A 16,853-nucleotide genomic window follows, 5' to 3' on the forward strand; every position below is an offset into this window, starting at 1 on the left:
GGGAATCTCTTTTCTTGATGGATCGGCCCTTCAGAGATCTTTTCTAAGTCTTCTTTTCTGTAGAAATGTATGATTTCCTAGTTAATCACAGGTTTGTCCTAACAGAATACAAACACCATCCATTAAGGCAAAATGGCAGTCAATGATTTGACTTCAAATGATTTTGAGACTCGGTTTGACAATCAAAGGCCTCAGCAGCATAAGGGGTGCTGAATGACACCATGAACTCCTTTTCCTCAGCAGTGAGACACCTGACAGCTGGGTGCACTGCAGACACCAGCATTCCATGAAGTCAGCTGAGTAAATCCCAACAGAAATGTCTGGTCCAAGGTCAGCCAGGGGGCTGGGGAGGATCAAGGTGCAGATTCCCTGTCTCCTGGGGCCTGCTCTGAGAACAATAAACATGATATCACCATTTGTTCTACACTCACGAGATGACCCCAGACAACAGTTTGACATTTAGGAGAAAAGGCTCGGTTCATGTCCAGAGAGTGACATTTATATCCATCTGCTTTCAGCAAAGCCTTTCCAAAGGTACTAATTGCCTTTATTGTCATGCCAACCACCAGGCTGGGGGATGCTTGCTTGGGACTTACTGTGTTCAGTCCCAGTGCTCTCTGCAACCTGGAACAAGGACTGTTTGTATTTTAATTAATTTATATCCTGCTTATCTGCTTCCTACACAGATCTTGTTCTGCCTTTTTTTTCTCCAAGATGTATTACACACAGCATTGAGAGAGATAATGAGATGGCTTAATTAGCACTGTCATCAGCCAACAATGTTGCTCTATTCCAGGGCACAAAGATGTTCTTTGGTGCCCAGGACAAAAAAAAAAAAATAAAAAATGGGAATAGCAGTATGTATAAACTCTGGATTTTGAAATGTAATGCAGAATTGAAATCCTCTCTGCCCTCCCACCAGGGGCCCACTCTGTCCTCTCTGACCATGGCAAGTAGGAGGTTGGACCAGTAAAAACACCTGCAATTGACTGCAACCTGTCCAAACAGACACTGCTCAGTCTACCCATATGAAGTGGTTTTTTCCTGTGGGAAATCCTTAGGGGCCTTCCCTATCTTCAGTTTTGAATTTAGTGTGTGAGATCAGCTGGAGCACCTGGCTTTATAGAAATTACACAACTTTTCTTAGTTAAGGAGAAGTTTGGATCTCATTTCCCTGTGTTCTGGAGGGGAAAAAATGCTATATTTGCTGTGTAAGCTTGTGAAACCTCTTTGTTACTCACATATATTGGGTTTTAATAGAAATGATTGACAGATGAGTATATGCAGGATGAGGCTTTTCTTTCCTTTTTCTCTAAATCTGAATTTCCAGTCAAAATTAAGTGTTATTATGGTGATTTAAAGTACTGAAAACCATCTCCACTTGGGAGTTTGATAAACTTCAGCATAGGTGCAAAAGCAGTGTGTAATAGTGAATATTGACATGCCTTCCCATCAGTGCCCTCCCATTTCAGTGGCTTTCTCCCTCCTCACAAGGCTTATGCAGGAGGATTTCCACTGTTATTTACTTCTACAAAGCCTATTTTTGCCAGAACTTTTGCAAATTATGTCCAGAAACTCCAGTGAAAAAAGATAGGTGCTTCCTTACTCCTCATCACATCTCTAATATTTTACATTACAATAACCCAGGGTATTTTTAATTATCTTTATCTCATGACGGGTAGCATTGGCACACCTTGTCTGCAATAAAAATTCAGCATAATCCAGATTAAATATAAGGCTGGGTAAATCAGGGTTAGCAAATGGATCAGATTTAACAAGACAGAGTTTCTGGTTGCAAGTCATCATGCAGAAAGAATTTTTGGCTAATTTGGCTAATTGGCATTAGTCTTTAGAAGAGCAGAACAGTTGCAGTAAGTGTGTGTTTTGGAAGGAAAACTCAAGCTGTTGAGAAATGGGGTTTTTGGTTTGTTTAAACTCCATGGCATAGCTTGAAATTTCATTCCATTTTGTGTAAATAGTGAGGGGTTTATAGATAGGCTTTTTTCAGCCATGATGCAAGTGAAGAACACTGGTGTGGATTCCAAAGTGAGGTAAACTGTGGTGAGTTATTTTGGCTGAGGATGAGTGAAGCTTGCCCAGACCACATATCCCTTTCATGAAGTGTAAAAGAGGTTACACTGAATAAATAGTTTGCATGTCAACAAGTGAGGTTTTCTGTACTAAAAAAAAAAACAGCTATCAGAAGATACTTAGAATGTAAATGTGAATTCTCATTTTTAGAGTGTGCCAGACAAATCATGACCACTGCAGACCCTAAATCACATATACAAATTTTTAGGTTCATGCTATTTTTTCTTCCTGTTATTTATGATTTTTGGATAAAATGGGTAACCCTTCTGAAACTAGTTTCATAACCAGCCAAGTATCATTACTTAGAAGAGAAGTGCAATCCAGCTTTAGTGCCAACATTAGTTTTGATACACAGGTTATATTTTTCCTTTGGACTGATAGAATTTCTTATTTTTCGTTCTGTTTTGTTTGGGTTTTTTAGCCTCATTGGCTACAAGTCTGTGCTTTTTGATTTTTCTGGCATCCCTTTAGAGGCTTTACTATTTCTGACATCCTGATTTAAGACTCAAACGGCAACTGTGCTTGCTTTGAGTCTTGCTTACATGAGTCTTGCTCGCTCCTTAAATCACAAACCGATAAATAGCAGGGAATGTGCTCCAAGTCTTGTGTAAAGGATTGAAAGGCCACAAGGACCTGGGTAAAACTCATTTACACCTCAGGCTGGGAATTGGCAGCTCAGCAGCAGGGTCAGAACACAGTGGCAGCAGTTTGACCTCAGAGTCTTCACATCACCATCCTTCGAAGGCGTTCGCCGTCACTGCGGGGAAAACCGGGAAATAACAAAATATGTAACGGATTCAACAAGAGCTCTGCTTGCTCTTTTAGGGAACTGCCTGCTGGACCAGCCCAGGAAGCACATCGTGGGCCCCGAGGAGCTGCCGGGGCAGACGTACGATGCCATCCGGCAGTGCAAGCTGGCGTTCGGCGCCGAGTACACGGTGTGCCCCGGCATGGACGTGTGCTCGCGCCTCTGGTGCGCCGTGGTGCGCCAGGGACAGATGGTCTGCCTCACCAAGAAGCTGCCCGCCGTCGAGGGAACCCCCTGTGGCAAAGGAAGGATCTGCCTCCAAGGGAAATGTGTGGATAAAACCAAGAAGAAATACTACTCAGTAAGTTACGGGGCCGTGACCCCGAGGGGAGCTGGAAAAGGTGATCCCTTAGAGGTGCTGATTTTTGTGGGAGTGAAAAAGGCTGCGTGGAAGTCAGATTGAAAGCTGCCTTGTTTTTTAGCATGTAATTGGGGTGTTGTTGCTGAGGGATGTAGGAAAAATGCATTTGAGGATCAGGAAGTGTATTTTCTTCTTTAAGGAAAGCCTTCATTCCTGGAAAACTGGGAACATCCTTTCAGAGGAGGTGATTTGCCCATTCAGTAAATGACAGTTACCAGGGCATGGTTTTCTGACTTGGCACGGAAAGCAAGATAAATCACATCTCCACATTTAACTTACAGCCCTCTCTGAAAGGCCCCAGGGCCCTAATTCTGATGAAGAAACAGGCAGATTAAATTAATCCAGAATATAACTTCTGGATCAGAAGGGTTTGTGCTTCCAGTGACAGATAACCCCTGTCTACCTTACACATCTGAAGAATCCCCAGGCTCATGAGAGCTGTCAACTGCACAGTTCAGATATTTCTAAATTCTCTGGTAGCCCCTTCTGTTACACCCACAGAAGAGATGTGGACTTGTAGAGCTTTGTGAAAATATTTGCAAACTGTGGGAGCCATTCAGATCAAGGTACAGCCTTTATGACCCTTTTTTAATGGATTTCTATACCCTTTTTTATGGATTTCTACACTTCTACATGATATTGCAATACTATAGCCAATGTAGACACTACATCACTTGCCAGTAGCTCCAAGCAATACCTATGCATCACAATAGCTGGATTTAATTAGTCTCAGATTAGCAGTATGGATATATTCTGGGAGTTGAACCCCAGTTTAAGGGGCCTTTTTTGGTAGGAATAGCAAAACTAAGAGAGGAGTGCATGAAACTGTGTGTGTGTTCCCTGAAGAGGCTGAAGCCAGCTGTGTCAAGCAAGGCTCAGCATTGGCTTTGCAGCCACAGTGCAAATGAGGTGTCATCAGTGTGATGACAATCAAAGATTGAAATTGATTAAAAATCACAGATAGAAATTAACTTTGCTGGGAGAAAGAAGGTTCCTAAGACTTGTTATCCCTGAATGGCCAACATGAAGGAATTGCCTTCAGTTGAGGAAAGCACTAGCAGTGACTTTGAGGTAACAGCTCCATTCACGCTTGGATGACAAAGTCACCTCCTGCTGTTCCATGTGTTTTTCAGGCTTCAAGCCATGGCAACTGGGGTTCCTGGGGACCCTGGGGACAGTGCTCCCGCACCTGTGGGGGAGGAGTTCAGTTTGCCTATCGCCACTGCAACAACCCAGCCCCCAGGAACAACGGGAGATACTGCACAGGCAAGCGGGCCATCTACCGCTCCTGCAACGTCACTCCCTGCCCCGCCAACGGTGAGTGCCCTCCTGCTCCAGCCCGCCCTTCACAGACACTAAATACTGATTCTCTGCCCTGAAACCACCCAGCAAAGGCTCACTGTAGCCTCCCCAAAATGAGTTTATCAAGGAAAGACATTCGTGGTTGGTACAGTATCCTTATTCTTCACCCGCACCTTGCCCTGGATGCCGTAGAGAAAGAGCACTTGAGCAAAAAAAAAGTCAGTGCTCTAAAATGAAGCATCATGCAGACTTAAGGTTTTTAATGCTTGTTATGCCATGGGGTGATTTCCAAACTAAAACAGTAGTGGGGTTGGAAGGCCAGTTCTAAGTAAAGAAGTGATGTGACATAACTTAAAAATTATGCAGGAAAGAAATTGGAATAATAGATGAACATAATGATATTTGCAGCATGGTCTGAAATTGCCACTAATGAGGTGAATAATCCCACAGCTAAATCCTTTCGACAAGAGCAGTGTGAAGCAAGGAATGGCTATCAGTCTGATGCAAAGGGGGTCAAGACTTTCGTGGAATGGGTCCCCAAGTATGCTGGAGTGCTGCCTGGAGATGTCTGCAAGCTCACCTGCCGAGCCAAAGGAACCGGTTATTATGTGGTATTTTCTCAGAAGGTAATGGCAGCTCCAGTCAGGGTTTCATGCTCCAGTTTAGAAGTGTCCCATGTTTTAGAAATCTTTCCCTACAATCAGGAAAAAGAAGTTAATCATATGATTCAAATATTTAGCTGTGTGATCAGATTAAATGGTTCAATCCAGTGGTTGTACCTTAGGGCCAGAACTGGCCTCTGAAATAAGTTTTCCCACATCTCAGTATGTGAATGACTGAAAAATATGGGCCTCTCTGCACTGGTTTGTTTTCAGTAGTGGATAAAGGTCTTTCTGCATTGAGTTTTCTGTCGTTATGGGGTTTTCTGGAGGAAAAAGAGTATTAGGAGAAAAGAGTAAGTCTAACCCTGAACTATGTTTAAGGACTCCAGAGCAACTCCTAAAGAACCAGTTAGCATAGGATGATTAGTGGTACAGATGTGACTTGTGGTCACTTTTTTCTATCAGATGCAATGCAAACTGAAAGTTAGCTGTCCTTGCTTTTGTCCTTTTGCTAAATTTCATCTGCTTTTTTACCATCAGAATTAGAGAAGCTCAGTCTGGTCTCTCAGGGGAGGCGACCTGCTCTGAGTTGGTGACTTAAATAAGGAACTGGGTTTTGCCAGGTGGCTACAAAACCAAAAATTTCTGAACCAAGTTTTGTTTGCTTGCCCAGGTCACTGATGGCACGGAGTGCCGACCCTACAGCAACTCGGTCTGTGTCCGAGGGAAGTGCATCCGAACGGGCTGTGACGGCATCATCGGATCCAAGCTCCAGTATGACAAGTGTGGGGTGTGTGGAGGAGACAACTCCAGCTGCACAAAAGTCATGGGAACCTTCACCAAAAAGAGGTACTGATCTCAACAGCAAATGCATCTTCTTGTGCAAATAGTTACTCTGCCATGTGCTGCTTGCTTTTGTCTCTAAATGCAATTTGCTTTTACATGGGGGAAAAAACACACTGCCTGTAGCCTATTGCACTTTCCAGAGGTGCACAGCTGGCTCCTAGCATTATCCTGAAATTGGAAAAGCATCAACTGGAAAAACTCTGCTCCCAGCTCATTTCTGACACAAAGTGCCAGTGAAGCAGGTGAGCATCAATGGGAGTAAGGCATAGCAACTCATGCCACTTGCAAATCTTGCTGTGTCAGCTGGGTTGTGATTGTGGTTCCTGGAGGACCCAGGAAAAGGAAGAGAGAAGTGAATCAGGAAGTTGTGTGGATCAGAATTATCTGCATCTCTCTGAAATGCTGCATTTCCTGCATTTGCTGCATTAGCAAGTTCCACCCTGAGAATGCTTTTTCATCTCATCTATTTTGAGTGGCACTGAGGACATCCCACCTGATTTTGTGACCCATGTTCCTCGTATTAGAAGTGCAGAGAAGCAGACAGCTGTAAACACTTTCCTTAATAGCTGAGGGAGATTATACCTAAAAATTCCCTTTTCCTACTGCTGGGCATGTGTGGAATTCAGGTACATGGATGAGGAATCAGAAGTATCATAGGCTTACTCATGACTATCTAACTTCATGTCCACTGGCATAATGTCAATCTCCAGCTGGATTTTTTAAAGCCAAAATATTTATAGCAGTTATCCATGAGCCATTTTTTCTGTCAGAGTTCACCTTTTAACTGTAATAAAACTTAATACAAGTAAAATAAAAGGAGCTCCTGCCATGGTTTTCCCTCACCACACTGGGGGCAATACTGATAGACCAATCTCAAGTAAGTCCTTTCTGTCAATTAAATTTTTTCCTTCTTCAATTCTTAAGATTCATAGAAAAATTGAGATTTTTAAACATTATTTATACAGGTTCCAAGGTCTCAAAGGAATGATCCACTCATAGAAACTTATAGTAGGCAGTTTCTACTCAGAATCAGGGACTGCATTAAGCATCTTTTATATATGAACTTGATTTTATATCTTCCAAAGTCCTACATAGTGTGTTGAAAGCTACCAGAAATTGAAATCTGACTCCTGAAATAGTCTTCTATTTCTATACATTTCAACAGACTGATTAATAGCAGTCAAAAATGGCTTGGAGAGTGAATTTATTCTAAAAATAAATATAACCCTAATCTTCTTCCTGGTAAACCAATGATTACTCACCTAACGATGCCAAAACACCTCTGCCAAAAAGAATGGCTTTCCAACCAAATTAGTAATTATATAAACCAAATATTTTCCAGTTTGTAATTACTGGAAATGTCTGTGAATGTCTAAATGAAGATGACAGCAGGAGATGTATTTCCTGTGATTTGGTAATAATCAAGCTCCAGGAAAAGTGTTAGAGGGGCTCAGTGAATTTCAGGGAGGCCAGATTTGTATCATAGATACACTTGGAAATGGAGAGATTTATTATAATTATCCCTGTGAAATTACCGTCTTACTCCTCAAATCATGCCTTTAAGTGCCATGAGACTGGCCAGAGGGTAAAGTTATGTTCTAATCAGATTTTGATTGGATTTGGGACTGCTGATTTATTTTTACTGGAAAAGTTGTTTGAGGCAATTTTTCTCTCTGAGTACTTGATGTTAAAATAAACCTCTGATCAAAACAGTGAAATCTTAATTGTCTGTAGATTGTTTTTAGTTTTCTTTGAAAGGGCAGTGCTGGTAGGAAAATTGTCTTTCCTCCATTGAAAATTGGCAGCTCCCTTGTTGCTGTCCACTATAAACTTCAACAATCTGTACATTAAATGTACAGGGAAATATAAAAACACAAGGCAAAACTAATATTTCCCATTGTAAACAATTGCTATAACAACATTTGTTTGTGCTTTTTTTTTTTTTATTTTAAAGCAGGCAAAACAGAATCTTCTGGGAAATTTGCTTCCTAAGATTTTTGTTTAAAAAGCTGTAAAGCCAAATTATCAGAAGTTGGGAAAGAGGGGAATTAATCTGCACATGCTTCTCTGTGCACATGGAGCATTACAGCTCTTTGTGCAGACAACTTGAATTCTCCAGGACTGCTTGCAGGTTTTGAACAAATGATTCTGTAACTTTAATGACATGTTTGAACTGAGTTATACTGGCAGCTCTTGTCTAAAAATATTTGTGCAGTGCTGTAGAGCAGAGTCCCCAGCCTGCGATTCACACCATATTCCTCTAGCTTTATGGAGGTGCTAAATCAATGGGGTCTTAAGTCATTGTCCCATAACTGCTGGAAATAGCAGAGGATCAGCACAAATGTTTCATCTGTAATATCTGCAGTCTCTACTTGTGCAGCCAAAAGTTCTCAAAATTAGCAGTCTGTTCTTTAAACAATCCCAAAAGAGATGCCATCATTTTTATGTATTTTTAATTTATTTTCTCATTAAACCTTTCAGATATGAGGTACTTTCAGGGTGTCTTTGTCATGGGTTTAGGAATGAAAACACATCTCTGAAGTCCAGCTGGTAGCTTACAGCTATGTAAAGCCTTTAAATTTTTTTCTATATATCAGTAAAGTTAAAATAACATGCTTGAGATAGTGATAAATTCCAGCACACTTGCAGGTTTTGAATGCTTGTCACTTTTGGTAAAAGTGTTTAATCTCTCATTCTAAATCCCAGTTAATATAGTTCATAAGAAATGGAGAACTCTGTGATGGTACAAATGAAGCCTTTGGGTGCCCCTCTTTAATTTAGACACTCGACGATTAATCTTCGGCTTTATAAATTTCAAAGTAAACAAATTTTTTCTCAGTGATCACGATTATTTTTAAATGTTCCCAAGGTACCTCTACCCAGCTGTTCCTCTGCTCGTGCTTTCCTTAATCATCATTATAGCAAAGACAGCAAGAAACAGCTGTAACCAATGCATATCTCATTATCTTTTCCTTGGCAGGCAGCGCGTGCATCGTATTTCATATCTCCCACCCTTTGCTGAAATCTATAAGCTATCTGTTGTTTTTCATTCCTCTGGTATCTGACCCATGTCAAACTGTCCCTAAAGCTAAAGATTAAGCAATCTGCAAGAAGTGCAGTAGAAACTTCTTGGAGAACATGAAGAACGACACGGTAGGCCAAGAGTGGAACCTGGTTAAATTAATCTTAGGGAAAATCCAGGTGGCCTGAACTGAAATGAAGCAAGATGTTGTTGTCCGTAGGTTGGACTCTAAGATGTGTTCCGGCCTGGTCGATTCTGTGTCGTGCCAGTGACTTTGTGAGGCGTTGCAGTGAGACTTTTCCTTCTTTCCCTTCCTTCAGCAAGGGCTACACGGACGTGGTGAAGATCCCGGAAGGGGCGACCCACATCAAAGTGCGGCAGTTCAAGAGCAAGGACCAGAGCAGGTTCACGGCCTACCTGGCCCTGAAGAAGAAGAACGGCGAGTACCTGGTCAACGGGAAATACATGATCTCCACCTCGGAAACCATCATCGACATCAACGGCACCGTCATGAACTACAGCGGCTGGAGCCACAAGGACGACTTCCTGCACGCCATGGGCCACTCGGCCACCAAGGAGATCCTGATCGTGCAGATCCTGGCCACCGACCCCACGCAGCCCGTGGACGTGCGCTACAGCTTCTTCGTGCCAAAGAAACAGGGGCAGCTGCCAAACTCTGTCCCCAGCAGCGGCGGCGGCAAAGTGACTGTGCCGGCCGCGCAGCCCCGCTGGGTGACGGGGCCCTGGCTCTCCTGCTCTCGAACGTGCGACACGGGCTGGCACACCAGGACTGTCCAGTGCAAGGATGGGCACGGGAAACTGGCCAAGGGATGTCTGCTCTCCCAGAGACCCTCAGCATTCAAACAGTGCTTGCTGAAAAAGTGCTAACCTGTGGTGGTGACCTTCTTTCAAAGAGGTTTGAGTAAGCCGTTGTTGGCGTGCTGGTGTCGGGTCTGCCCAGACAGAGAGAAGCAAAGGCTTCAATGTACTTGCGTTCAGTCTCTAATTATGGGCAGAATCTGCCTATTTGGACCAAATGAAGATGTGCACTGCTTTAAATAATAGTAGGGTGGTCTTAATATGTCAAAGAAAGTAAGCATTAAAGTTGTTATAAGCCCTATGTGTCTGCAAAAACGTAAAATAAAATAATGCAAAAGAAGAAAAACTAGTGAATGGAGGACCCTGGGATATTTGAAGGTTACAGAATCATCTCCCCTTTTTCACCTACCTCTACTACAGTATGTCCTTAGGAAACGTCACATGACCCCATGATCCCACAGTAGCTTATTTTATACTGTTTTGTAAATATCTTTCAGTTGGTATATCACTTTATATCACTTCCTTCTATTAAAGAAATCAAAAGACAAACTACGTAAGCAAAATGATTGACCAAAGTATATCTGCAGCCCTTGTGGACTTGGTCCATCCTTCAGAAAGGGCCACAGATGTTTTACTGGAAAATGAAGAGCTTGCTGCTGGTTTTAAAAAAGTGATACCTTTTGGTTTTGACAAAAGGAAAATATGTTTTTGTGGTAGGAATTTCCTGACAGTGTATCATTAATGTCTGACAAATCCTGTGTTTCCACCCCAGAGCTCTCAGGAGGAGCCTTGCAGCAGCTTGCAGAGCAGGGAACCCCACATTGCTCCAACAGCAGGAGCATCAGCAGCTCCTCCCCATGTGTGTGTCAGGCAGGCACCGGAGGAGGAGCTGGCTGCCAGGAGGAGTTTGTGTACACTGTGCTTGTAAACCTCCCTGGTTCCAGCTGTGTCACAGCCTGGGCTCCTTGTTGTCACTGAACAAGAGCTGCTCCTCTCTGTGAAACAAAGGCATACTGTACTTTGTAGAAAACTAGTTAGAGAACCAAAACTTACAGGTGAGGTAATCAAGTGTCTTCTAACTCAGATATTCTGAGGCTGTGTTCAGCTGCTTTCTCTGGTATTTTCTCTATGGCTTCCACCTTGAATTTAACAATGTGTAATGTACCTGCATTTTTCAAGAGGCTATCAAGGTCAAAAAAACACAGCAAGCAGTTAATATTTTATCACTGTTTTGTCCATTGTGTCTAACTCTGGTATTCATCTTACCAGCAAAAGTTTGTAACTATTTGTCTTTTTTTTTTTTATTGTTTTGTGTGTGTTTTGAGTTTTTTTTTAAAGCTATAGAAGGCATTCATGTTCTGTATATCTACCACATTTGGGAGGAAGAGGGGTCACTAGGAAGTCAAACCACATCAGGATGTGGAAGACTTGTCCAATATCAATAAGACTGTTTCCACAGCACAGGCAGTAGCTTGTAACAGTTTTCCTTGGCAGCAATTCCTGAATCCTGTTATTGTCTTCTGGAAGTTCTGTGATTGAGGCTGGGCATTTCACCTTGTGCAGGTGGAGGCCTGAGAGCAACCCTGGTAAAACTGCTCTCTTTAATATCATCAGGCTTTGAATTAGACCCTAAGATAACAGGTACCAAAAGAAATGGTAAAAAACACACTGATGAAAGTAGAACCCTATCTTTTACTCCTTTGTTCGTCCAAACAGGAGACAAGGAGACTGCAGGAGCATTTTCAGACAAGCCTCAGCTGTAAGTCAGTGGTACTTGAGCACTGAAACACCTCAGGCTCTTCTGAAAATCCCAGGCATGAAATCAGCAGGGAAGACTTGCTGGAGTGTGGAGCAAGAAGGGCAGGTCTGACTCCAGGCTGACACAAACATGTTTTTGCAACTGTGGCATGTTTGTGTGAACTCTCAAAAATCATGTGATGATTTCAAAACAGCATAGAGTTGCTACATCTACAACTGTGAAATCTGGAGAAGGATCTGGTTTTTTACCCTGTTTTGAATAAACAGTACCAAGGGCAGGGCCTCCTCCTCTGTTAAATGGATTGCCAACAAATGTAATTAATCAGCTTTCAGAAATGGCATGGCCTTCTGTTCAGGAGTGGACCCTGTGCAAAACTGTGGGTCTTGGGGAATACTCCCTATTTACTCTTGATCCCAATCTAAGAACTGAGGTCAAGGCTCAGAAAATTTGGAGAGTGTTGGAAAGTAAACATTTATGCCTCCCCTGCCTGTTAAAATAAGATCACCTTATTTTTCCTTCCAAGTAATCTAATTTTGTTGCTTATATATATGTATTACACATGTCCTAGAGCCTCTCCAAAAAGTCCATAACAAATAGAAACCATCATGAGAGGAAAAATCAGGAGATTTAATGTGTCTCAGCATAGACAATATTTGTCTCAGCATACAGCTGCTGCATTAAGTGCTGTTTGTGTTCTGTCATAATAGAGACAGAATGTGCAAGTATTTGTGTTTGCATCATAGTGATAATTTATTGTATATTCAGCAGGCTGAGTAAAGCTTTTGGATGCTATCTAGGCATGCCATATGCGGGTATAAATTCAGAGCTTCCTAAGATCAGGAGTATCTTTTAAAAATGAGTTTACTTAGAAATAAACACAAGAACAAACCACTGAAGTGATTTTTAATGGTGCAGCAATGAAGTGAATTAACACAAGCAAAGATGTGAGGGGGCAAAGGGGACAGACCAAGGCAGGACCCTGCAAGTGTAAGATAAAGGGTAAGTCACCACTTGCTTTTTCAGGTGCTCCTAAATCAGAGTCCAGTTCCAAACCTTGCCTGTGGCAGTCCTGGCTGTCCCATGTACCTGATGAATGAAGAATTGGTGCTAGGTCTGTTCCCAGCTGAATTCCGTGTCACTCGCACTGTGACATCATTGTTTACATTTCTACCCAGTGTTGCACAGCTGGATTCATGGAATGCGCCGAGGGATGGAAACCTGGAATTCTGCTCTTGGCACAGCCAGGAACAATCTCAGTGTTAAATTCACTCTGACTTTGGGACACTCTTCCAGTGCCCTTAGATGAATTTGGACCCCTGAGCATCAGTGGGGTTTACAGCATCTGCTTTCCAAGTAGGATATTCTCATTAGGAAAAAGCCTGGCATCTGTGTTTTGACTGTGTACAAGAAATTAAGTTTAGCTGCCCTCCTGTGGAAACAGTTTTATCACAAGGGGAAGAGGGAATAATCTTGTGGATTAATAACAACTGTTAAAAAAAAAAAAAAAAAAGAAACACAGCACTGAAAAAAATAAAATAATTTATTGTTTTTACAACTGGTATGTGAACGGATGTAATGAATTTATTTATTCTTATTTAACAAAATACCAATTGTGCAAATTCTATATTTAAAATGATTTGCTATCGTCTCTGGCTCTCTTTCTGGCTCTCTCTTAATTTATGCTTCGGATTTGTGTCGAAAGTATGCCTTGTGAGTTTACATAATATATGGCACTGGTCATTTTTTGTATGATTTTATTTAGAAGACTCTGCATGGAACAGGAGTATATGTGTATACACGTCTATAGATGTGTATTCTTTTTCTGCTGCCACCTTTTCCTTAGAGAAGTTGTAGCTTTTTAATTTGATGACCCCTTGTGTGTCTCCAGGCTCCTTGTTACACTTCAAAAAGCTCTCAACAAGCAAGTCCCAAAGGTCTGTGGACCAAAAAAAACCCAGTAATGGCTCCTGAAGAAGTCAGAAAACAGATTGGTGTCTCGAAGGCATGTGCAATTCATGCTGGAGGCCTCAGTGATTGATCCCCAAAGCTGATCCTGGCCCTTGCTTAAATTGTAGCAGAATTTCAATAACTGGGAGTCCTCTCCATGGGCGTGAAGTTCCTCCGAGTTGCCAGCACTCTTCTCTAATGTAGTTTCTGATGTTTAATTGACAACACTAAAGAGAAAGCTCCTGGGTGTCTCTTTATAAAATAGCTTGATAATAAACATATGATTTGGTTTATGAGGACTGCACCATTAAGAAAGCTGTTTTTTCCATGTTATCAATGTTTATATACATATATAAATATGTATATTTGGCTATAAAAAGTCAAAACCCCGACTTGGAAGGCTTTGCAATGTTTTACTTCATTGTATTTCAGCTCTTTGCACCACATCAGGCGAAGTTAGATTAAAAAAAACAAGGAACAGCAAAGCATGTTTCCATGAGAATAATACCTGTTTGTTTCCACTTTTATTCTAGTTTGACTAGTGCAGACCTCAAGGGAACTGGAACTGGGTGCAGTGTGAGGGGAAAAATGTGATGTAGATAAATCTCCAGCTTTTCTGCATAAATATTAATTTACCAATACAGATGGCTCGGCGAGGGCAGTGCTACAGACTGCACATGAACAGTTCCAAGCTGCTGGAAGTCACCTGAGTTAAATTCCAGCTCAGCCTCTCTTCTGCCCCCCAGGCACTGCCCACGGCCAGTCAGCCACGAGGCTTTGGAGGAATTAGGGATGGCCAGTGGGTGATGCTTCCTCTCTCAAGGCCCAATCCAAAATGCCAGGGAATACATACCTGGGCTTTGGGGATCGTAAGGGCAGGCTTTGAACAGAGTTTCATCATGAATTGTGGGCTTTCAGCAGTATGTTCAGGTGAATGTTTCTCCTCATGCCATGCTGTTGTCACTGAGAAAATGGAGCCTGTAGCAAGAGGCAAAATTAGATTCTCTGGGCATAGGCTGGAATTTTGAGGGGGAAAAAAAAAGTTATGTGGTTTGGAAAGTTTTTTCCTTTTTTTCTTGAAGTGATTTGATTTGTATAGAGCTGCCAGAGTGCCTCACTGCATTCATACTTGCCATGTGCAACATTTACAAGGGGTTTTTTCCCCGTGGGTGCCCTTATACTAACTTGTATAGTAAAGCTAGTCCAATTCTTGTTTCAAATAACATTGCAAATGCAGATATTTCTGGCTTATCACACCCACCAGCAATGTGTCTTAATGTCAGAGATTATTGAGTCCTCACATGGCACCCCAAAAGTGCTTTGGGGCTTAGAAGGTTTAAGCACAAGTTTTCAGTGATAAAATTTGAAAAGCCCTGAACACAGGTGAGTTGTGTAAGAGCTTTCCCCACACCACACCAAACATCCCAACACTGTCCCACTGCTCTGCACTCTGTGAGTCAGGACAAAACTCACGGCATCTTTTGCCCTGGAAGCTGTCTGTGGAGACTCAGAGTCAGTGTAAGGACAGTAAAATCCTCTCCACAAACATCAGCCTGGTGTAGACCGTGTTCAGACACCCCTGGCTAAGTGGAGGTGCATATTTTGTGTGTGTGCTTGTGTATGTGAGTGCCTGGGTTTCCAAAACTCCCACTCACAGGGGAAAGAAAAGTTACACTGGGTTTAGAAATACCTACATAAATTTAGATTTACTTCATGGCATCATTTGGCTTTGCTGGAGGTGCTTCAGACTTACACCACTGTAACAGCATAGTTTTTTCTTTATTTATAGTAACTGGTTTACACAATTTATCATGTGAACTGTGAAATCTGCAAATAGATTATCTTATGAAACACAGTGACAGGCATACAGGCATTGTTAAAATCCCATCAGATACAGGAAATAGTGTGCTGAATTAAGTAAGTTGGAGATAGGGTATAATTCTGTAGAGCAATAAATTTCACTTCTATTGCCAGGTCATCTGTTTAGCATCAGATAAGAAAATGAACAAGGTATTGCAGGCAAGACTAAGGGGAAAGCACAAAGTTCAGGTTTGCTTAGTTAACTTCACATGCCTCTGTGCCCTGTTGGTGTCAGCATATTGTGGGAAGCCACTTTGTCACCTGGCTGAAAGACCATTACCCTTTCAGAAACCAAGATGTGTCAGAAAACTTATTTTTCATCCTAGTCTGTGTCTAATTAGAGTGAGTTAAAATTTTTAGAGCACCACTGTGTCAGCCAGTTTACATCATAAAAATATGATGCAAAATATAAATTCATTTGAACTGAACTGTGTAAAGTCTACACTTGTACAACAACACACAGAAGGCCAAAATTTTGTTTTGCAAACCATTACATATGTATAATTTACCAGTTGTAATCTTAAAACACTTGACTCTGTGATTTCAGTAAAAGTAATAAATACAGACTGTATCATAGGTCCAGAATATTTGTTTATATGGTATATTTGGGGCCCTCTGCTCTTTGTGGCCCACTGCAGCCAGATGAGCATGAATATCTTGAGCATAAATTTAAGACATAAATATTCTTTCTATATGTGAACACTGCCTTTTAGTTGTGGTAGGGTGGAGTTCTAAAGTGTTTTGGGGAGTTGTGAAACAGCAGGAAAGTGCAAAAGGTGGTGTTTGTTATAAGATGGGTAATTATCCATCCAGACCAATCTCAGAGCAATAAAGACGTGCCAGAAGGGATGGTGCTGAGGTGGTGGCACAGAAAGGTGAGAGGATTTTTTTGAGAGCTGCAGATACTCCAGTTGAAGTGTGGCTCTTCAGAGGCACTGTTACAAATATTTACTTTTCTAATAGAACCTTGTAATTAATTTTTCATGCTGATTTCTCGCTTATCATTTCACATACCACAACACTACATTGGGAGTTTTTCTTGTTCCCAAAAATGGAGCTTTCCAAAAATATATTCTTCCCAAAAGCAAACTCATCCTGTCTAAATCTTATCCCATGTACATGTCTAATCTATTGATTGCTGGCATTTTTATGAATTTGGGATTTTGCCTTTTATTAACTTGGAGGTTTTGCTTTCTTGTGTTTTACAAATTGTGAATGAAATTGGATTTTATTTACAGGAAAAGTTTATATATGCCTAGGAACAGCTCTTCTTCCTAGGCTGTTAAGCAATGCCAGTGCAGCTTTACAGAGCTGTCAGTACCTACAGAGGGACCCAAGATCTTTTGTAAAGAGTTTTATCACATAGGGATACATCAGTGCCTCCTCCACAGCTTTGCGTAACAAGCTGCAATGTCACTGTGATCATGGCAGGTCCT

The 16,853-nt window shown here is 41.7% G+C and overlaps 1 protein-coding gene across 1 annotated transcript in view; it reads left to right on the top strand.

Annotated features, from left to right (window-relative positions):
- The window catches only part of ADAMTS5 (ADAM metallopeptidase with thrombospondin type 1 motif 5), a gene marked incomplete at its 5' end in the record, with an annotated part of 36,137 nt that extends 22,188 nt beyond the window's left edge, over positions 1-13,949 (top strand). The window contains 5 exons of the mRNA XM_015646211.1: positions 2,917-3,200; positions 4,394-4,577; positions 5,013-5,188; positions 5,838-6,013; positions 9,353-13,949. Coding sequence (XP_015501697.1) covers positions 2,917-3,200; positions 4,394-4,577; positions 5,013-5,188; positions 5,838-6,013; positions 9,353-9,920 — 1,388 coding nt within the window. The remainder of the gene's footprint in view (positions 1-2,916; positions 3,201-4,393; positions 4,578-5,012; positions 5,189-5,837; positions 6,014-9,352) is intronic.
- Positions 13,950-16,853: the final 2,904 nt, after the last annotated feature.

The sequence above is a fragment of the Parus major genome, chromosome 1 (assembly GCF_001522545.3).
Source record: "Parus major isolate Abel chromosome 1, Parus_major1.1, whole genome shotgun sequence".
Taxonomy (NCBI): Eukaryota; Metazoa; Chordata; class Aves; order Passeriformes; family Paridae; genus Parus; species Parus major.